The sequence below is a fragment of the Gouania willdenowi genome, chromosome 7 (assembly GCF_900634775.1).
Source record: "Gouania willdenowi chromosome 7, fGouWil2.1, whole genome shotgun sequence".
Classification (NCBI taxonomy): Eukaryota; Metazoa; Chordata; class Actinopteri; order Blenniiformes; family Gobiesocidae; genus Gouania; species Gouania willdenowi.
This window is the reverse complement of record NC_041050.1, coordinates 20,848,739-20,872,279: the sequence shown is the minus strand read 5'-3', so window position 1 is coordinate 20,872,279 and position 23,541 is coordinate 20,848,739. Positions and strand designations below refer to the sequence as shown.

At 39.3% G+C, this 23,541-nt stretch overlaps 1 protein-coding gene across 1 annotated transcript; it reads right to left on the bottom strand.

Moving 5' to 3' along the window:
- Positions 1–2,496: 2,496 nt before the first annotated feature.
- On the bottom strand, positions 2,497–7,391 carry krt8 (keratin 8). Its single transcript, XM_028453137.1, has 8 exons — positions 6,863–7,391; positions 5,280–5,488; positions 4,687–4,747; positions 4,462–4,557; positions 4,142–4,306; positions 3,927–4,052; positions 3,577–3,841; positions 2,497–3,330 (listed from the first exon to the last, which is right to left on the bottom strand). Exons 1-8 carry the CDS (start codon positions 7,265–7,267, stop codon positions 3,086–3,088), a joined length of 1,572 nt encoding a protein of 523 aa, XP_028308938.1. The 5' UTR covers positions 7,268–7,391; the 3' UTR covers positions 2,497–3,085.
- Positions 7,392–23,541: the final 16,150 nt, after the last annotated feature.

Sequence of the window (23,541 nt, the reverse complement as noted above, 5' to 3'; positions counted from 1 at the left end):
CGGCAATTAAAGAGAAAGATGAGTTGGGACCTGAGGTACTCAGAAATGCTAATCATGCCTCACTTTCCTTATTGACCACTTCTCACTGTCACAGAAAGCAGATGGGCAGAGATTGCAGGCAGAGTTTGCAGATGTGTTCTTATCTCTGCATGGGCGTACAACTGTCATTGAGCATAAAATAGCGATGCACCCTGGGGTAACAATATGTTCTCGGCTCTATAGGCCTCCTGAGCATAGACGCAAAATAGTTCAGGATGAATTAGCGGCCATTTTGGAAATGAGAGTAATAGAAGAGTATCACAGCGCATGGAGTAGCCCAATTCTTGTAGCTAAGGATGGGTCAGTGCGTTTCTGTGTGGACTATTGTGAGGTGAATGAGGTGTCACAGTTTGACGCATACCCTATCGATCTACAAACTCCTGGACCAGCTGGTTACTACTTGTTTTTTTACGACACTGGATGACATTTTAACTTAACTTTTTAACTTAAATCATGGGTTTCTTATATTTTTAACACGTAGTCCTAATAAATGTATATCTTTAGTAGTTTTAACCCATCGACATGAATAGTTTTTACTCATTAATGGGTATAAATAACCCAGCATTGCCTCCAATCACAGCCCTCAGTGAGCATTGATTGACAGTTCACATCATGTGTGCATTCCCGTCTGTCTCTGTGTATGCGCAGACGTGCATTTACTTCTCATGGCTGTGTGTCTTTCTGCCTGACTGGATGTGTCTTACTACAGGAGCCCCGCCCATAACCAAGGCATTTTTAAAATTTCCCCCTTGTGGCAGGTCAGCAGAAAGCAGGAGTTTATTTACTCTTTAGTTGAAAATTATGGAAAATTTAATATTTTCTGGCGGCCATATAGAATTTTCAAGATGGCAGCCACTCCTAGTTTATGATCGTATGGAACTAAAAAGGGTCATTATGTGGCATATTCAACCTAGAGGCAGACATTTTGAAAATACGGTCGTCATCTTTGGGCGGGCTGGTGCTGCTTTTGTTCGGTTCCTTCTGGCCTGGGGTCTGGTCTCTGCTAACTCTGGGCCCACCGGCGGGTGCCCGCTGGCTGCCTGTTCGGCGCAGTTCTAGCTGTCTCCTGAGTCTGGGCCTTTGGTCCTCCGCTGGGATCTCAGACGGGAGGCTCTCTGGGTCCTCCCCTCGGGGGTTGGGTGCTGGGGCGTGAATGCTGGCAGGGGTCGGTGGCGGGGTGCGTTGGGTCCTCGGCTCCTTGGGGCTTTCTCGGGTGTGTGTGTGGGCGGTAGCTTCCTCTCGGCCTGGGATCTCTGGGGGGGTTGCTCGGTTGTGGGGGGGGGGCTTATTTGACCCCTAAACAAGCCAAAAAAAACCCCTATAAAATCTATTTTGTTAAGAACTTTTAATTTTTGGAATAGTTCTGACATACCGCATCAGACTACTGGGCTGGGGGTCAAGATACACAATAAAATTGTGTTGCACAAAATGCATTTACATGATGAACTACTTTATTTTATTTTTTATTACAATATTACAATGACAATTTTAAATTTAAAATTTAAACACTAATTTACAGGTTACCCTGATTAAGGTCTTCTGACCAAAAGCTTGGAAATTATTTTTTTTACATGCATTGATCTAAGTGTGTAGATCTGTTTTTTGCACAAACACTAATTTATGAAAATTAAAATTTAAAGCATTTTGAACAAAGCAAAAAACCAGCACAAGTTTAAGTGTGTTTGTCCAAATAAAATAAGGTTGAAAACCACAGATTTAGGTAAACCTGGTCACATCTTAATCCGGCTGAATCGCATCACCACAAGAAAATGCATTTTTCATGATACATACATGCTTATCTTGAATCTATCCAACTTAATTGCTGGCCAAGTGGTTAGGGCACTAGATGTTTGAAGTAATTTTCTTAGTGATTCATTCTTTCTAGGGGCAACACAACTTTATAATTATTTGAATTACCAAGATTGTATATGTGTTCATTACTTTCTCTTGTTTTCTCAAAAGTTACAGGTTGTGATTCACTAAAAAGAATGAGGAAACAGTATGTAATGGCGTATAAAAACACTCATCTATCTTCTAGTTTAAATGCAGTTTTATATACTGTATGTGCCAACCCCTATGCTTTCTTTGTGGTTCTCTGTTGCTTGTGTGGATTGTCTTGTTGCTATTCTAGCTTGCATCCACACTCCTAGAACACCCTTAACCCTGTACAGGTACAGATGCTAATGATGAACATTACTCTAGCTCAGAAGGTGTTTGTGCAACTGAATAAAATTAATGGCAGCAGAGGAGTAGCATATTTCAATGTACTTTTTTGAACACTATTTAATTGTATGGGGTGTGCCAGTTTTCCCACAGTCTCAGCCACTGTAAATACAGGCAACACCTATGCTTATTTAACACTATTGTTTGGTCGGAATAGGAATTATCATTTATAGTAATATAGTCAGACCTGCCCATACCTTTTCTTTAAGAAGAACTTCTATAAAAAATAAAACGTTTTTCAGTGAATGACTTTTATTATGTTTGGTAGCAAAAGAAAAAAACAGATCTGCTTGGGTCTTCTAAGGGGTCACACAGTTTCAGTTGCAGGATGCACACGGAACACATGCTTTACTTTCTGCAGAAGGCAACCATAGGACATTGGTTGACCAATAATACTTCACACACAGTTTATTCTTCACATTTCTTTGACACCTTTGTCTGTTTTTATGCAAAACAACATCAAATCCAGTAGCAAATTTTACACTTTCTAGTGGAAATGTGCCACTCATACCCAATTTTCTGAAACAAAACTACTGTGAGAAGTTGTTTATAGTTGTAAAAACTTTTTATTTAAGTTCTTTGGTCTCTTTCAGATCTTTGGTAGTGTTGTGGAAAATCTATTGCTGATTAGAGAAAAGAGAATTACTTCCAAGCATTTCATTTTTTTCTGGCTTATAACTGATTTAATTGTTTTACTTGAATATGAGATGCAAAATAATGAAGTTTTTCTGTTATTGGACTTTAGTGAACTGTGAGAAAAAAAACTACTGTAGAAGCAGAGGAGATTAGACTAAATGTAGCTACACCTATAAAACTAGACAGCTCAATCCTCAATTACATCAGATGACTCAGACACCACTTTTCCATCCTTGGTCTCAATCATCTTAATAACAACGCTCTTCTTGCCACCACTGACACTGCTGCCAAACCCGCTGCCATACCCGCTGCCATATCCGCTGCCATATCCGCTGCCATATCCGCTGCCTTGTCCGCCACTACCGTAGTTGCTAGAGTAGTTGCTTGAGTAGCTGCTCTTCATTGAGTCCATTGGGAACCCACTGTAGCTTGCTGTTGAGAGAAAGCAATTATTATTATCATTATTATTATTGTGTTGCTAGCTTAATTTTAATGTTGTGTTAGTAAACTAAACACTTAAAGGATGGACAAATTGTCAGTTATCTGTAGAAAAGCTAGAGCAGAGGCTCGAACCAATGAAAAATCTTGTTGATAATAGCTATTGTTAACTGTTGTACCATTGAGCTATCCTTTGTCATTCATACTGTATATTAAATTATCTTAATGGTCAGGACTTACTGCTCTGTTGGGAAATGTTGATAGCCTTAATGCCAGATGCCAGTCTGTCTTCTTCTCCCTCCAAAAGTTTCCTATAGGTTGCAATCTCAATGTCCAGGGCTAGTTTAACATTCATCAGGTCTTGGTATTCTCTAATCTGGCGGGCCATGTCCTGTTTGGATCTCTGCAGGGCATCCTCCAGATCCTTGATGCGAGACTTGGCATCCTTCACCGCCATCTCACCACGCTCCTCAGCCTCAGCAATTTGAGCCTCAAGATTGGCACGCTAAAAGTCAAATTGGTAGAAATGAACAAACAATCCATTTGACTAAATTTTAACTATGACATCCAAAAGTTTTATATTTTTTTACCTGTCCCTTCACGGCATCAATCTCTGAAGTTAACCTCTGGATCATTCGGTTAAGGTCTCCAATTTCTGTCTTGGTGGCTCTTAAGTCATCTCCATATCTACTGGCAGATGTCTGCATTTCTTCATACTACAAGAATTATAATCAAAAGAAGTATTTACCGACGAGTAAACTTTTTAAATGAAACTTTATTTTATAGCTGATTTCCTTATAACTACCTTAGTCTTGTACCAAGACTCTGCTTCAGACCGGGTGCGGTTGGCAATGTCTTCATACTGAGCCTTGACCTCAGCCACAATGGAATCCATATCCAGGTTACGACTGTTGTCCATCTCCACAATGACTGAGGTGTCCTTGATTTGGCTCTGGAGTTCACGTAGTTCCTGAGTTAGGGTTAAATAAACATCATTGGATAAAGAACAGATTAGTTATAACTCTTGTCATTAAACCAATCAAATGTGCCTCATTCGGAGCAGATGTTTAGCACTTTCCAAAACAGAATTAAATGCTTTGCTGTTAAGTTAACTGGCTTCTTTACCTCTTCATAAATTGATCGTAGAAAATTGATTTCATCAGTCAGACTCTCCAACTTGGCTTCCAACTCAACTTTATTCATATAAGCTTCATCAACATCCTACAAAAAAATAAATATGATTAAATGTTATAGCAATAAACAGACTTGATCCTATCAAGTCATGACGGGAGGAGGGGTTAGAGGGCAGATTAAGAAAATATGAACATCTTGAATTACAATAGTATTTACCTTCTTGATGAGAACAAAATCATTTTCACACTCTGTGCGCCTGTTGATCTCATCTTCATACCTTAGGGGAAAGAAACACAAGTTTAGAAAGATGATATCCTCCTGAAACACTAGGTGGTGCAATCAATCTATCCCTTCCCTCTAAAATCTTGTGGGGGATGAGTCACACACATCATGTGTTCACTTTAGATCAGAAGATACACATTTTGCTAATATGAAGACGCATCAGCTGACTTTATCCAGTGGAAATTTAATCACAAGTGTCCCAATTTCTGTTGTGCCCTTTCATGTAAAATGACTGATTGGTTTTGAAGCCAAAAAAACTACAATCTGTTTTAAGTTTAACTAAATCTTTAATTTCATTGAACCTGTTGGAGATTAAACCTGTTTTATGTTGTGTAAAGAGCCTTTAGTACATGCTTTTGTAGTGTTGTAATACCTTTGTGGTTGTATGACGCAAGGCAATGGACAGATGTGGGGAGGAATCCACTAACAAATGAATCATGAAGATTCTAAAGCAAAAGCCTTGTTTGAATTCAGCCATCTAGTCTATGATGGAAATATTTCACTTCCCTTTGACCTGTTTCACATACTTGTTTTTGAAGTCTTCCACCAGGCCCTGCATGTTGTGCAGGTCAGCCTCCAGTTTCATTTTGTCATTGCCCAGACTGTCCAACTGTCTGCGTAGGTTGCTGATGTAGGCCTCAAACATGGCGTCAATGTTGGAACGAGTTGTTGTTTGTCCCTGCAGCAGGTTCCATTTTGTCTCTAGCATTTTATTCTGCTGCTCCAAAAAGCGCACCTAAAAATGTTCAAACAGCAATAGTTGCAGTAATAAAGTACCAAGGTTACATGTAAAGATTACACAAAAGAATGCATCCATGACAAATTAAAGGATATCTGTGACACCATAGAAGTTGATGCTAAGCAACAAAATGTACTGCTCGTAAAAAAAAAGGTTTGATTTTTGGTAAGAGGGAGTCAGAGTACCAACTGAGCTGTGTACTTTTAGCTTTAACCCTTTCAGAATTCATGAACTTCAGTTTTGACATCCCTTTAATCATTCTTCGGGTTCAAACTTGCTACACCTCTAGTTTAATGGCTATTCTCCTTGTTCTTATCAATTTTGGGCATTTGATAAGCTGTTGTTGGCCATGTTTCACTCATTCACTTGCATTATTAAAGAAGTGAAAGTTTGATGAAAAATGGTAGCAATTGCAGCAGATCTTGTTGCTTTTGCACACAATGCTGTTTTATTAAAGCAACACCAGAAACACTGCAGGAGTGTTGAAATAAGTTTTAATCAACAGGCATTTGCAGAAGTGTAAATATTTAACTATGTATTATACACGTGATGAGCAAAGGGAAGGGCTTAATAAAGCAACTGATGAGATAATTATGAGCTGAAGACTGATAGGGGTGAGGCTGGAGGAGCTGATTTTGTAATAAACAAAAAAAAGATTGGTAATAAATGGAGACAAATTAGTGAGAGCACTTTAAACCAGTTTTAGTGGATTTGCCTATTGTACTTGTCCTCTCACAGCATAATTTTCAGCAACCACGTGGTAGAACATGAAACCAACTGGCCTTTTTAAAAATTAAACAACTCCTGAAAACATCGCAGCACAGTCCTCTGTGTTCTGTTTTTGTTTTCACAAAGGCCTCGCATACAGAAAAAGGATATTCTTTAATTGGTGTTTCACTGCAAATAAAAGTATAATTCCTGGCTACATACACTTACTGACTGTGTGCTTTTATTTTTGCATTTGTGTGCTGCTTTGGATAGGGGTTGTGGTTGGGGAAAGGGGGGTGGTATCTAGAGAGCCGAAAAAACCACACCCCAGCTGCAGGGAGGGACCATTCCCAAGGTAACTCGTGTCACAATTTTTGTAGCTTTGCCCTGACCCACCCTAAACTATCTTGCTGTTTCTGTCTTTCTCTCTGTCTTTCTGGTTTGCATCACTTTGAAACTAGTGCTAAAGTTGGCTCAGCTCAAAGTTGAATTGCTGCATTTGTTGGATAATGAGAAAGATGGAGTAAAAACTTGGCACACATAAGGGCCATAGTTATGACATTGCAGTTAAAGTATTTTTGGCCAAATTGGAGTTGAGTTCACAATTCAAAATAGAGCAAGCATGAAATGGTCCTACATTTAGACCGCTTTAAAAGTTCTTACCTTGTCGATGAAGGAAGCAAAGCGATTGTTGAGGCTCTTGATCTGCTCCTTCTCCTGGGTGCGGACAACTTGGATGTTGGGATCAATCTCAAGGTTCAGGGGAGTCAGAAGGGTCTTGTTCACCGTAACAGCCGTGATGGGAGTCTGTCCAACCATGCCACCCATACCTGCACCACCACCAAACCCCATGCCTCCTCCCATGCTTGAGCCCAGGCCAAAGGCAGAGGAGCTGGTAACGACACCTCCTCCGAAGCCCCTGTTGATGGCAGGACCTCCATAGGAACTTCGGACTGCATAGCTCTTGCGAGAGGTGATACCACCTGGACCAGCATAAGTGTTGCTGCTGAAATTCCGTGGGGCAGAGGAACTCCTGTAGGAGGATGTGCTGACCTTGTAAGTTGACATTTTGATGTAGATTTTTGTTTGATGTAAGGATTTAGAATTTGTCAAAATAGGAGGCTCTTTTGACAAGACAGACAGACAGGCAGGCAGAGGGGAAGGCTAGAGTGGAAAGAGGAGAATCCACATGAGAGGTTTTAAAGCCTGCCCATGCTGTGGGAGGGAACTCCTGTCTGCTGTCATTGGTTGCAGTTCTGGGTAGGCAGGAGAGCAGGGCTGTAACATTACACCTCTATGACGGTGTCCGATCACTAACCATTGTATAGTCGAGGGCTTCCTAGTGCTGTTATACCTTTTTTGACTTTGTATGAAAATGTTCTTTTGTCTCCCACCTGAATGAACCTTTAACTAAAACCAATAGCCCACACTTGAGTTACATTGAAAAACAGCTCCAGTACTTTTAGGTGTTCAAATTAGTAAATTAAAGTGTAAGTATTTTTGGCAACTAAAAACCCTATATTTAAATATGTTGACTAAAATATGAAGAGTGGGACTAAGATGAATAAACTAAATTATTTCAAACCTTATCATATATGTATTCAGCAGAAAGGTTTATTACCCTGAGGTAAGGTATTTGTGTCCTGTAAGAGAAGCGGTGCTGCAGATTTCCTATGGTGGATTTAACAATGAATGTGGAATGTAGCTTGTGATTCACTCAGTTTCTTGTTACCACCTTTTACATTCACATTGTTTTCTAGTCATATCTTTGATCTTAATGTTCTACTGATCCTAGAATCGATTACAATGAATTTATCCTTCTTTATGACACTAATCTAGTTTCTTCTGCAGTGTTGATGTTTTACATTTGTAAATGAACTCTAGGACAGGTTTCACTGCCACTCACACGACTAACAACAGTTAAAAGCATTTTCAAACATACTTTATTATTAAAACTATAGCATTGCCATTTTCTTCATCCTTTGCGAATGCAGTATATCAGAAAATATAGAGCAGTTTTTAGCTCCAATAATACAGAATATCACAGCAGGGCTACAGAACAACCTTATGACTAAACTGTTTTTAGCTCTAAATATTAGATGAACTAATTAAAAAGCTAAATAAAAAAAAAAACATACACAAAAAACAAGAATAATTTAAAATTCTTCTCTTCGTTTTAGTTTTTAAAAATGAATTGTGAGTTGAATAGAGATTTTCATTTTTTTTTTTCCTTCAACTTACTAGTTTTGGGCCTTAACCCACAAGTCGAGAACCTCTGTTGTAGTAGAAATAATAGTAGGTCAGTAAGCTATTTTCTATAAGGTTTGAAAACTCAGTTACTCCTGCTGACAAATTTGACATGACGGCATGTATGCTATCCTCAAAAGACAACAAAAACACCATCCTTGGGTAGTGTTATTCTTCAAAAGAATCTTAATGTCTGTGTCTGGAACATGATACTTTGTCGACTTGCTAATCAACCAATAGTTTTTGCCTGGGGCTGGTTGTTAATCATCATGTGCTGAAACTTTACTCCAGAGTGTTGTGCTACTGCACTTTATGACTCTTCAGAGAAACTGTTGCCATCGGCAAACGATAAAGCTTTCAACAGACATGCCTCACTGTCACACATCCACTTGTGTGAGATATGAGTGTGCATTTGTATTTGGATTAGCATTAGTTTGGTAATGAGTAGCAATGCAGGGCTAGAATTACTAGTGTTGCATTAATCTAATAATGAGCATGTTTAAATGTAATGTCTGAATACAAGGCAAGATGAACATTACTTAAGTGTTTGTCTTGACTAATAACTGGGTGATTTGGTTGTAGGGCCACTCTACAGTATTCCCTCAGAATTTAAAGCCCTTCCTGACAGGATACTCAACAATTAGTCTGTACTTAGTGTGACCCATTGTGTTTTAGGGTTGCTTTGTTTGTAAGTGAAGTTTTGACAACTTTATTGTAGTGCAACCATGCCTCTCAGGCCACACAAACCAGTTTGACTACTTTTTAACTTGAAAGCAGCGTGTTACAATGGGTTTTCTGAATAACATTAAAATGGGAGGTATCACTTAACGGGTATTGTAAAAACTAGCAAAAAATGTTTTCATGACAACATACGACCAGCTGAGTGTTTTGATCCACATTGAAATATCAACCTACGAGTGTTTCTTTTAAGTGACTTTTTTGTATGGATTATTTATTCATCTTCTGTTTCTGCTTGATTCTGTACAGGTTCACATGGGTCTATCCCAGCTCACATCCAGGACAAGGTCAAGTACACCCTAAACAGGATGCCAGTCTAATTGGAGAACCAATAAATAGTCTCCCAATAAGTCTTCCAACTAACTTCAATAACTAGGGCCGCTGGAAGTCATTTTTAACAGGGGGTGCTGTGAAAATGCTTTTGGTTTTTTGGACAAAAAACCTATGAGCCTTTCGGCCTATTTAAAATGCATTTTTAAAATAGATAATTGGATTGAGATTAAGAATGTGTGATATGTTATCGTTCATGATATATCGTCAAAAACATGCTCACCGGTAAGAATGTCATTCCAGAATAGAAACAATAAATTCCCATTTTGGAAATTAGTCCCTCATTTTAGCCTAGAATGCCCCTAAAAACCTTTCCAAATTTGTTGTCAACAACTTAATATTATCTGGAGTGGAGCGCTGATCACGGAAACCTCCACCGCCCCTCACCAACAATTTCCACTGGATGCGGCTCTGCTGCGGAACGTCACCGCCGCGTCACCGGAGCTGATAGGTTTCCATTTTAGTCAATGTGTTAATTTCCACCAGGTCCGCTGCGGTGCGCGTTTGCTCCTTCCCAGATCCGACAGTCCGGTGCCCTGCGCCAGATATACGCAGGGCTTCTATTTCTGGCGGACACCGGAGCACGACGCATCAATCAGCACAGAGCAAATGAAGCTAAACAGGAAATTAAGCACGTACTTCGCAATAAAATATCGGGTTACTTTTCAAAATAAAACACTTCAGATTATATTTCCTGTAAATACATCACCAAAACGTCATAATGTGTAAAAACAAATTCACATCCACTATATTGTTTCCTCTCATACTGTAACTGCATTGTAAACTGCAGCAATTTTGATTTAGTTCATGTTTTACTGGTGCAGTTTTATCTTTTCTCTGTTGGCTGTTGCTAAAAATGTGTCTATGAGAAATCCAGAGTCCAACCTTCTTGTTCTCCTTCGTTAGGAACACTGACCTGTTTATCTGTTTATTGTTGCGTTTATAACACATACATTTAACTGCGTTCTCGCGCGATTATATAAATATTGTGAGAACTGCTCTGTCTCTTGATGTCACAGTCGTTCAAATGGAGAGCACCGCGGCGCACTCCAAACGCAACCGGTGTGAATTACCGGACGGCGGACAGCGGTGAAAAACTGGACCGGTGCCGTGCGTGGCACAGCAGAGACGTACCCAGTGGAAACCCCGGGTTACACACACACAGAGGGCGGTGCTCGTTATGGCTTATTACCTGACACTGCCATACAGCGATGCATCACGTACCGCTACTTGGTTAGGACCAGACAACCATCCAACAAAGTGAACCAGTCCAAGTTCCTCCTCCAGCCACCCAAAGTTCCCACAAACACGGTGACAGATGAACCTGCAGCAGCAATTATGAATTTGAAACTCAACTAAAGCAAACTAAGCTGACCCTTACTGTTTATGGTCAGATTTAACATTTGTATGAAGGATAATAGCTAACATGTCACACGTCATTTTAAATAACTGTTAGCATAAATACTAATGTCACTATTAATCCATCCCAACTTGTGAAACACAAAAAGTTGTTATTACATTTCATGTGTTCAAAAGACAAAGCTGGCCTCATTAGACAGTAATGTAACTATTGTGATTATTCCACCTGAAGTATTAAATCATCAGCCTGATCTGGTTTAATTATGGGAATCAGAGAGATATTTATCGACCATGACTTTATGTATCTCATTATAAGATATAAAATAAACAAGATTCAGCAGCAGTAAAAACACTAATGGAGTTATTTTTTTCTTTTAATGTGTTTTTTTAATTTTTAGAAAATAATATTATTTTAAATGAGGAAATAACTGAATTGCATACAATAACACTAATAGAGTGACCCACATGCACAAATATACTCCATAAAATCACAGCTCATGAGCTCTTTGAGTCAGCAGTTAAAGTGTCTAGTATTGATGTTCAAATTTATTTAAGTTTCGAAGGAACCTAATAAGGGGTACAAACCTCAGGGAATCAGGACTGCGAGTCACAGTGCGCACACAATGCATTTAATTCCATTTCTCTCTGATGAATATGTGATGTAGGAGGATTTCACAAGGGGCTCAAAAAATGGAAGGGGGAAATACAAATAAATGAATGCAGTGGACACAAACCTCAGAGAGAAAATCCAAAAGAGTATGTCTCGATGTCCCTCCCTAAACAGCTCCACTTCCTCCCCCTGCCTCTGCCAATCTATCAAAAGCCACTCTTCTACTTTTGTGCATGTGCAAAGCGGAACATAATGATTGTTTAACACACCAACACACGTGTAGTATTGTTTTTCACAAAAACACTTATGGTAGTTTGATTAAAACGTGTTTATTACCTGTCCAGGAGAAATGTTGCCAAATTAGTGCCTTTTTGGAATCCTATTAAAAGCCGCAAGTCCCTCCACCTTTGAAAAGCGAGAAAAATTATGTTGTGGTTACGAAGACGTTTATCTGCAATCTTTGTACCCAGACTTTTCTTTTGTTTTTTAGTAGAAGCTTTGGAGTTTCGGAGTGCTTCTCCATGATGCTATGCTGCTGAATGATACCTGTTTGCTGTTGTGACGCGCGGCCTTGTTTCTGTGCACAGTTTACACACGCGCATTCACTTTGATTGACAGTCTCCGCTACAGGAAGTCAAAGACGATTGACTGGGCTATCATGGCGCGATTTACCATTTGTATAGCTGTCTATAGTACGACCACGGGTAGTAGACCATTGTAAAAGACTGAATTTTTTTTGCATTTCAAAAGAATGATACATAAACATAGATTTCTCAGAAACTCTGGATATCAGCTTTAACTAGCACGTTTTGTGAAAAACCGAAAATCGCTTTTTTCAGAAAACAAAGATTTTGTACTTTTTCCTTGATTTGTCATTGCTTGTCACAATTACAGGCAGGAATTTTGTTTTTTCTTTCATCAAACTGTTCATTTGTTGAATGGTTCCTCATATATTAGTATGGTTGTGGGACCTTCAGATCTCTACCCAATAGTAGCCACAACCCAGCAGTAAATTCTTTATGACTTGTTATTTCAGGTATGTCTAACATCCCTGCCCATTATTGTACATGGAATTCTGCTGATATGTCCCAGATGTCAGCTCCATGGTTCCCTTGAGTAACACTCAGGCTTGTTATCAGAAACGTATGTGAGGTAAAAAATAAATGAACCAGTTAGTCTTCAAAAAAGCTGCAAAGGAATAGAGCTCCTTGTCCTTTTGTCAGGCTTGACTAATATCTTAGCAATTGTACCCAAATACAACTGGTCTCTCAGCCATTGGTCTCATGGAGAGAAGTTGAAGATGGAGGTTTATTTAAAATATGTGCACAAAATTAACAAGTGCCCTTAACCAAACCATGCTCTTCGTCAGCCTAAAATAGAGTGAGCAAATAGATAGACAGACAGACACATATACTTCATTGTTATTCAGGTACACAGGCACGGTGCATAATGAACAAAATGCTGTTGCATTGATTACAATAGCAGCAAATATAGACTACATCAGTAGATCAGTGAGAGTGCTTCATGTGCATATACTTAAAATAGACTACTAATAAGTATATACAATTAAGTTAAAAGTGATGATGCACAGTAAAAAAAAACAGTTCAACAGTCTTATGGCCTGGGGGATGAAGCTGTTGCAGAACCTGGTTGTCCTGCCTTCTACCAGAGTTCAGGAGTGAGAACAGTTCATGCTGTGGCTGTGTGCAGTTTCTGATAGTGTCCTTTGCTTTTTTCACACAGCGTTTAGGTCTAATGTCCAAGATGAAGTCCCAATAACTGTCCCTGCTGTCCTTACCACTCTCTGAAGGCACAGCCAGCCTGCAGCTGCTGCACCGCACAGCGATGCAGTTGGTCATAACAGACTCAATGGTGAAGATGGGAGAAAGGAGGAGTGTTCTTCTTATCCTGTAGAACAAGCGCAAACGCTGATGTGCTATTTTACCAGAGATGTGGTGTTTGCTGTCCATTTTAAGGTGTCCGTAATGTGTACTCCCAGGAACTTAGTGCTCTCCACTGCTGTGTTGTTGATAGACAGCAGAAAGTGACTGGCTAATTCTTGCTCAAGTCAAGGACGATCTCCTTGGTCTTGTCCACATTTAGGGCACATATTGGTGTGAAACAAAAGCAAACCAGAGTTCAGCGCAAGTTTGTGCAAAAACTCTTTGTCCAGGCAGTCATTCAATACCATCTGTGATTGGACAGGGGACCCACTTTGTGTGAAGGCATGCTCTTCTATCCAAATAAACTGTCATGTGATGTAAAGAAGTTTATGTTAAACAGTCTTCTTCATCATGCTGTTGAATTTGTGTTGGTCCTGTTCTTGATGCTCAAAAATGCATTACACATTATTGTGACATCCACAGTTTTACATGTTCACTGCTTTTTGACATGTTTCAATAAATTGTTTGAGATGAGGAAATGACAATTTGCCTGAACTTTGTAAGTGTCCCTTAAATTTATAAAAATCAACAATACAAATGTGTGCTGCAGAAGGGCAGTTTATATAGCTACCTTGAGGCAAGAAAGATCACATCGGTAAAAATGTATGTACGAGTGTAGATTATAGACAAAACATTTATCTATTATCACCCATAGCTTTCTATTTACATTAGAACAAAATTATAAATCAAAATCAAGTGCTTCTACGTCATGTCAAGACTGTAGCTACACATGCTCCGAAGGGTGTCAGAGGACCGTAAGACATGACGTTATGTTTAAAATCTGCAGCTTCCTCCACGACAGCAGACAGCGTTATACTTTTGTCTTATTGTTACAATAAAACAAATACATTTATTTCATTGCTTAATTGTGACCTTCACCAGCCCTCACTAAGGAAAGGTAAGCTGAACTTAATTAGAGGGAAAGACATAAAACGAGAAGGCACTGTTATACCCTGGTAATGGGGAAAGGAACAGGGAAGAGGGGGTTAGGGTTGTACATTAGAAAGGTGATTGATACTAAGTTATTTTAGTTGTGCTGAAAGTTTAATTTGATGCTACTATTATGCATAATGTGTGTGGGGTGTAATCTACTGAACAAATCTGGTGACAATGCAACACCCTGCTTGAGTATAATGATGGTGGTTGTGAATTGAAGGAGGGGGTGGGTGCTTACATACAGAACTGACATTTGTGATCAACTTATCTAATGTTAGAGCTCAATAGGCGTTTCTCCCAAAGCCGATTTAATTGTACCTGTTGGAGGAGGATATTATGGATTTTGACCAGCAGGATTCCATGATTTTTTTGTTTGGGGAAGGATTGACCATTTTGACCAGTTCATCAAATTGTGGAATAGAAGTGTTGAAGATTGGGGTTCTTCTAAATAAAGTCAAATATCATCCGCATGAAGATTCAATTTGTGTTCTGAGGTGGTTGAATGGATTCCTTTGATAACAGAGTCCTGACGTACAACTGCTGCTAGAGATTCGACAAATGTTACAAAAAGTAAAGGTGAGAGTGGGCAACATTTTCTGGTTCCCCTGTTATTTTGTTTGTGGTTACTGTAGGCTTATTTATATATTTATTTGACAGGGACAATGCAGTCAGACCTAATTACAGCAAAAGATGAAACTATAGCTAGTGCACAGGGTGGAGACCCATGGACAAATGATTCTCCAAATCCAAATTTACCAAGGACAGCAATGAGAAATGACCATTTGACTCTGTCAAATGTTTTTTCTGAGTCAAGGAACAGAAATATTGTTTTCCTTTGGTAGTTCTGTGCTGTGTTAATTAAATTAAAGAGTCTTCTGAAATTCTTTGTGGAGTGCCAATTTTTAATAAATCCTGTCTGGTCTTGGTATATACAGTAATTGATTGAACTACTTTCTTTAACCTAGAAGTAAGTGCTTTGGAGTGAGTGAGATAGGCTGGTAACTTGAAAGTAACAGGGTTTGTGGCCATATCTGCTTGTCGTTGCCCAATCTCGTCAGATCTCAGAAGCTGGCAAGTACTTGGATGGGAGACCACTGAGAATTCCAGGTGCCGCAGTGGGGTGGCAGTCGCTCCAGTGATATCTGTCATTGGGTCCTTAGGCAAGACACTTCATCCACATTGCCTAGTATAAATATGGAGTGTGGTTGAGTGTTGATGGTGGTTGGAGGGACCAATGGCGCACTATGGCAACCTCGCTTCTGTCAGTCTGCCCCAGGGCAGCTGTGGCTACAATAGTAACTTAAAGGAGACATATCATGCTTTTAAATCCTTCCTTTTTACATATAAATCATACAGTTGTGGTCTATATAAAGCGGAACTGCAATGCTTGGGTCTGAATTCCTCATTATTATAGCTCCACCCCTTTTCTACCCCTTTTCTGATGTGCTTCTAAGAGCAACTCGTTTTGGTGCGGTCTCTTTAAATGCAAATGAGACACTTTATACCCCGCCCCCTCTCCAGGTTGCAGAGGTGACACTCGGTTCAACTCCACCCTGTTCGGCCATTTTTGTAGTTTGATAGAAGAGATACGATTGTCTAGCGGTGCAGAAAATGTTTATTTACACGTTATTTACAAAATGTCAACAACAGAGGACTTTTCCATCCAGCCTTACATGTTACAGCCAGAGTCGGACCCAGCTGAGCGAGATGAAAATGAAGATGATGAACCTGCAGAACCCTAACAAGTGAGCTAACACAAGCACCGAGCTAACGCTAGCGCCAAGCTAACATAACGACATGCATTTTAATACAGCAGTCATTTCTGAGACAAAAACGGCAAAATGAAATGACTAATGAAAACTTTAGACTTCATTTAAATCACGTAGGCCATATCATCAAGGATCTAAAGGGACGTCTTATTATCACACTTTTTAGCGTTATTTACAGCTTACCGAAGATAGAAGGAAGTGAACCCTCAATCAGACAAAGTCTTTCGGCAAATCATTCTTTATACTGGCAGAAGCAGTCAGTCAGCAGCAGTGCTTCGTGCACACAAAAATGACCTTACCCACAGATGTGGGTACATTTCCATAAAAAATAAAACTCAACCAGGCACTTCGAAAAGGTTCTCCGAGCATGTGAGAAAACTGCGTCATCAAAAGATTTAGGGACGCAACTGGTTTACCACCCTTTATTTCAGATCTTAGTGAATCTGTCTATGAAAAGCCCTATATAAAATCCAATACATTATTATTATTATAATAATAATTTTTATTATATACTCTGACATACCTACGTTAACATACCTATCTATTTTTTTTTATTAATTATTTCATCATTTAGGTTGCCACTAGGTAAAATAATCATCTAAGTGAAGAGTTTACAGTATATTTTATACATCACCTGTTTTTATTACGGGAGGTAATGTTAGTGTATTGAAACAGCTGGCCTTCTATGTAAAGTTTATCAATGACCAGTTATAAATGTCAACCTTTTTGGCTGTTTTCTTTAGAAATGGGGGACAACATCTTCTGACGTTTGTTAATCTTTTGGAGAAATTGTCCATTCATTCCAAACTGAGTGCCTTTAAGCTCTCAACCTTTACTTTTTACCTGGACTTTCAACAGAAAGTCCAGGTAATTGTATACTGCAATATTGGATGTCAATGATCGTTTCTTTCAGGAGCTTTCTTTTTTTAAGCTCCTCCACTTTTTTATTTAAAGTTTATATTGAAGAATAAATCACAGGATTTGTTTTCAACACCATACACATGGTTAGGTATTCGTACGTATTAATCCCAAAAGTAATTATATTTAACATGCTTAAGGCATGAACCATTTTTACTGTGACTGGAAAATAACAAGGACTTTTATTAATGCCCCACTGAAACGAAACACACAGCCACAACCCCATAGCAGCAATGGGCGGTAAATTGGCAGAGCGATGCATTCCCACTATGCAGAAGTGAGTAAGCTACTGAACCACGGTGTCACATCGCAGCTCGTGACGCATAAGTATGATTCAGGCTTAAGGCAGCAATAGCCCGCCTCATTTGTGCCCACTTCCAGATGGTTGCTGCAGATCTGTCTTACTGCAGTCTTACTGTGGTTTTCTGGATTCTGCTCTATGTTCTGAACTGTTTTTTATTAGCCTGCTTCGGGTGTTATGCGTTGTGTGTGTTAATGTGTTTTATAATTACATGGGCGTTGTTTGTTGTATAGCCTCCATGTTAATGTATTTTAAAGGTGCGGTGTTATGCTAGCTGCTACGTTGCTTTCTTCTCCTCCTCTCCACTACTTATTACAGGAATAGTCCATTCAAGGAAATAGTCCACTGTTTTGTCCAACTCCTGCGTCACATTGGGTCACAAACACATCATATCAAGTTAAAGGCAATACGAGGCGATATAACAGGCACTAAAAATGGAACTGCTCCGGGTGCTAAAACGTGGCTGCCCACTGCTCCTCAGGGAGGGGTTAAATGCTGAGAACACATTTCGTGTATGTAGCTATACATATATGACAATAAAGTATAATGTATATTCTATATTAAACCGCAGTCTTTGTTTTACCTGTGAGATAGTTTGAGAGGGAGGAGCTCACATTCTTACATAGGGGAGGAGGAGCCAGGATTGTCAGGAGGAGGAGTTTCAAGGGAGGAAAGAACCAGAAGTTTTTCAACTTTGGCCTTCTGAATGAGGTTAAATGTATTTATGTTACTGTAGCAAAACCATTATAAAGTGAGTTTATGATATTTCACAGTTTGTGTTTAATGTGAAAAGTCATGTTTTGTGATTTTTACCACTGCCTCAGTTCAATCATTTTTATTTCTTTAAGGATCAGAGCCCCGTGAGTCTCCACGTGAGCTATTATTTTATTTTTTTTCCCTTGTAGTGGCACACATTGTCTGTGTGATGCGCCATGTCTCTCGGGTGGTTATTGAACCCTTTTATTTTGTCCCGGTTTTGATTTGCTCTTTGGTAGACCCTGGCTTTGGTTCCTAAATATATATTTACTTACTTTTGGTTACTGTTATTTTTCTGTCCATCAATTATCTTTTTTCTGTGGGTGTGTAAGAGATCAATTTTTGTTTTTGTAGTGTTAAAATTTGAATCTCGTCTCCTGCCCTTGGTCAGTTGAATTTGGGTAGTTGAGTTTTATTGACAGAATTAGTTTTTATTTTGAAAATCCACCTTAAGACTCACGGTTTTGTTTAATTAGTTTTAGTTCATCTTGATTTTTTTTTTTTTTTTTTGCCACGTTTTAGTTGGTTTTGAGAAAATATATTTTGTTTTTAAAATATGTCCACTCATGTAAATTTATTGTTTTCTGTACCATCTTTGTTGGATTTAAAGAGCTATACAAGATAGAAACGTTGGCTTGAAAAGTGGTGGAAAATAGAAACCTAATGTGTTCCATGGAAAAACCTGGTATAGTTCCGCTGGGCGGCCTTAAGCCCACTAAAGCAGTGCCCACATAATGTTGGGTTCCTCATTTGAATTTCTGTCTGTCTCTCTCATTGTCAGCATTCATTTCCTGATTCATTCATGTCTTTTACTCTCTGCTTGATTCACAGCTTACTGTATGAACTTCTCTTGTTGACTTTATTACTCTTAAAACACATTTGCTTCTCAAGTTTCTATATGTGTCCTCATGTGATCTCTGGTACAGGTTCCTCCACCCACAGCTCAATTCACGCCACACCCACCCTTGCTTACACCCCTTGTCATACCCCTGTTACTATGACAACATGGTTTACCGCAGACTGCTGATGATTTAACCAGATGTACTGTGGCGTTTGCAGAAAGAGAGTGGTTGCTATGGAAATTTCCATACAAACAACCATACAATGTGTAATTATATATTGTATGGGATACAACTAAGTCTGGAAACTCTGCAGCACACGTTTGTGAGTTTCACTAATAGAACAGTATCTTTTGTGGTTGTGGACAGTAGACGTAGACGAGGACCTCAGTAAAACGTACTGACTGAAGCTCTGTCTCTACGTCTCAGGGTTCACTTGGTAAAGACAATAATAGCTAAAAGTATTTCCTGTTGGTGTTTGTACAATGGAAGAATGAAACAACTTGGTTACGTGAACAGGAAGTCTTGGTGTGTAGTTTTTACACAGAGTAGATGTTCTTTAAACCCCTAGAAGAGCTGAATCTTACTGTTGGCAACCTTAAAAATTAATGTAGTTTCTTTTAGTTTTCATTCATATACTATATGTCACATTTAAATATCCCCTGTTATAATATACATGTGGGTTCAATATTTGGTATGCAATACATTAATTTATGACTACACTACAAAATAGATCAAAATGGCATTAGGAAATCATACACAGGTTGTTGATTAATATAAATATAATCACCCCTTCACCTGTACTCGATAAAGTGTTATGTGTGCTTCACTTCCTCTGGTGGAACCTTTTTGAGGATGTGGTTTAATCACATGGTAGTTTTCTAAAAAAGTTCAACACCGAAACATCTGACTTCTATGAACACTGAAAATGTGTTTGCACTTTAAACATACTATAATAGGATTCAGTCAATTGAACAAATCAGACTGTGCTTTGCTGTGTGATGTTAGTTGTGTGTGAAAATTAATTGATTTTTTTCTATATATTGTAGAAAAAAGGATCCTATCCTATCCCATGTATCTATCTATCTATCTATGTCTGTCTGTCTGTCTGTCTGTCTGTCTGTGTCTGTCTGTCTGTCTGTCTGTCTGTGTCTGTCTGTCTGTCTGTCTGTCTGTCTGTCTGTCTGTCTGTCTGTCTGTCTGTCTGTCTGTCTGTCTATTTATCTATTGATCTAACTATTGATCTATTTATATATAAAGCAAGGGATCTCTATGCATTTGTGTGTCTGTCTGTCTGTCTGTTCCTCAAAGATATCTGTGAATAAGGCTCAGATTGACCTGAGACTTTCAACATGGCTTCTGCTTTGTTCAAATGTGTGCAACGTCGGATTTGTTTGAACTGCAATTATACCGTTAATTTTTTCATTAAATTGTCTTAAATGCAGCTTTGCAGAACAGTTCAATGTTGACAGGTAGTCATGGTAACTAAGGATAATCCACAGGAGTGACTGCACAAAGGGCTTTTAAAAAACAACTAAAGTGGGTCTAATATCCAAAAAAAAAACACCATGTAACTAAGGTGAATAATAATAATAATAATAATAATAATAATAATAATAATAATAAAGAATAACTTAAGGGTTTTTTAAGCGCCCGCATTTACACGTGTATTTCCTGTGCGTATTCTCCCATCCTGACTCCATACACGCCCCTGTGCGTAAATCGACCCAACGCATGAAATCTGTCAATGAAGACGGTCTGAAGCCAAGGAGGTGGACTGGGCCATGATGTCATTTTTTTGGGCTGTCTTAAAAATCTGTGATAATTATAAATGATTAAAATAGTTTGGAAAGCCTTCATTGAACAACAATGTAACAGGTTGATTTGATAAGATTATTGCACTGTGCAGATTGCCCACATTTTTCTGTCTGAGCCACAGTTAAAATCTCTCTTTTTTTACCCCTCACACTAAAGACTGGGGAAAAGACGATGGGACAACACCAAAATTAAAACATCCACACACAACACACAAAATAATTTGAGTGCACTGCAAACAAACAAAATGTTACCACCACCAGATTAGAATGTCAGCTCCTGAAACAGCATTAAAACATTGGATTAAAATGGGAATGGATATGGAATAAACACTACAATATACAGTCTGCCATATAGCATCTTAGCACCAATCATATAGGGCCTCATTCCTGCACGTATTCTCCGGTCCAGACTCCTGACACGCCCACCGCATGTGAATTGACCAAAATGTAATCTGTGAATGGAGGCGGTCTGAAGCCAAGGAGGTGGACTGGGCCATGATGTTATTTTTTTGGGCAGTCTTTAAATCACAGCACATGGAGTATTCACAGTTAAAATCTCTTTTCCTCCCTCATACTAATGACAGATTAATGGTTGTTTGTAAAAAGAAAAGCCTGATTTGATCAACTTCTTGCATTGCATTCAGAAATGATCAGCGCACATTAGTCATCATCATCATCTGTCATCAATGTTTCACTTGTTATTTACTGTGGCTTTACGTTGTACATAGTGTTAAAATACAGTAGTTGGACATCAGTCTGACGTCTGTCTGGGTTTCATTGTAACAAGCTGCAACCAACGCCCACACCTCAGGTGCACACAGCTGATCAGCTCCGCAATGCACGACCCCCTCCCAGGAAAAGGAGTGGACGGCATGGATGTACACATTTTGGCCAAATAAAGTATTGTAAACATCACATTAAATTACTGTACAACAATTACAGTATATAACAGTATAACTTTTACATGTTTTTGTTGTATATGAATTTACAACAAATATTGCATTTTTTACAGAAAAGTGGTATTTTGTTGTATTCATGTTTTTGAACTTGTAATTCAAATTACATAATTTACCTGGTGACTAAAATTGCCAGTAAATAGCTGTAACTTCACATTTTTTTACAGTTAATTCTATTTTTTAGTCTTTCTTTACATCAGCAGCCTTTAAAGAATGCAAATTGTGAAGCATTCTGTATGCATTAGATTCCCTTTGTCATGGTTAGTTGTGGGTATGGACCCAAATGCAGGGAAAGATGGAGGCAGGATGCAGGAATAGCGTTCTTGGAAAAAGTCCATGTTTATTAACCCAAACAAAAGTAACTTAAATCCAACGTGGAAGGAGGTACAGGAACAAGGAGGAGAGACAACATACAAACACACAATGATCCCGCAGCCATACTGTGTCCAGACACTCAGCTAAATAGTGGAGGAGGCCTGATTGGGAATGGGCCACACCTGGGTGAAAACACGAGGGAGCTAATCATTCACCAGTCAAGCACACAGACATCACTGAGGGGTGGAGCCACAAACAGGAATCCCTGAAACACAGACGAGAGTTAACACAAACCAAATAAACAAAGACACAACACCCTTCACCTATTAAATAAAACCAGAGTCAGAGCTGTAAAAAATCATAATATTTATTAAAAACATACAGTTTTACTGTAAACCTTTAGAACCTGAGGTTTTTTCTGAACAACTCCTAAAATCAGAGCCCAAACACACACAGCTCAGCCTGTTAGACTGTGAACATGGAGACTGAGAGGTCAGGCGGGAGACGGTCAGCAGGCTCGGTCTTCAGGGGACATCGCAGACAGCCGTGGGAGCGTGTGTGCTGCGACGAGTGGTTCCACCGGGGAGATGGGCTGGTTTGCTTTCCCCATTCTCCTCATGAGAGGCCACGGAGGCAGCAGGCAGTGCAGCCCGGGCTAGAGTGATGAAGGCGTCATCCTCCTCTTCCTCTCCCAATATGTGTAGGTCAGAGGAGGCGTCGTCATCATCCCCGCAGTCCAACACGTGGACGTCCTCCTCGTGTAGGGGTATAGCGGCCGGTCGAGCTGGTAGCCCCAGTTGGAGCCGTATGCCTCCACGGTATCCATGAGGGTCCCCGTCTCTTCATCCGCTGCGACGGCCGCGCCATGAGGGGGGGGATAGGGGTCCTGCTCAGACAGGCTAGCTTGGCGTGCCAGTTTTCTGTGGAGGCTTTTGACTGTGAACACCGCACAGTGCTGAATCTGTGGATGAAATCTGTTACCTCTTCAAATAGCCATGTGTGCATAAGGGAGGTCCCACATAAACAATAAAAAAACGGATACACACTCTACTGGGAGAACACAGATTGCCTGTAGTTTTACAATATCTCTCTGTAGAAAATTGAGGCTAACTACTGTAATTTTTTTTTTACCCATGATGCACTGCAGTACACAGTTAAACTTTGTAAAACACAAAAACAAGAAGTTACTGTATATTCTTATTGTAGAAACTACAGCAAACGTTACAGTGTATGTATTTGGGTATTGAGTAGTGAGGTTGATTGATTGTTGATGATTGTCAAACTTTTAACATTTTAGTAAAAGTATTTAAATTTTGCGTATTTAGTGTTAAAATGTCAGAGTTACTGTCCTCTAAGGGTTGACCGCCGGCTATTACAATCGAATTTTGCTATTGGCTGCAATGGATTATATGAATTATCCTGCGTCATCAACTTTCACTGTTGGCCCCACCCCTTCTATAAAATCTAAGAGGAGGCTTTCCTCAATGAGGAACTTCACTGCTTTGTGC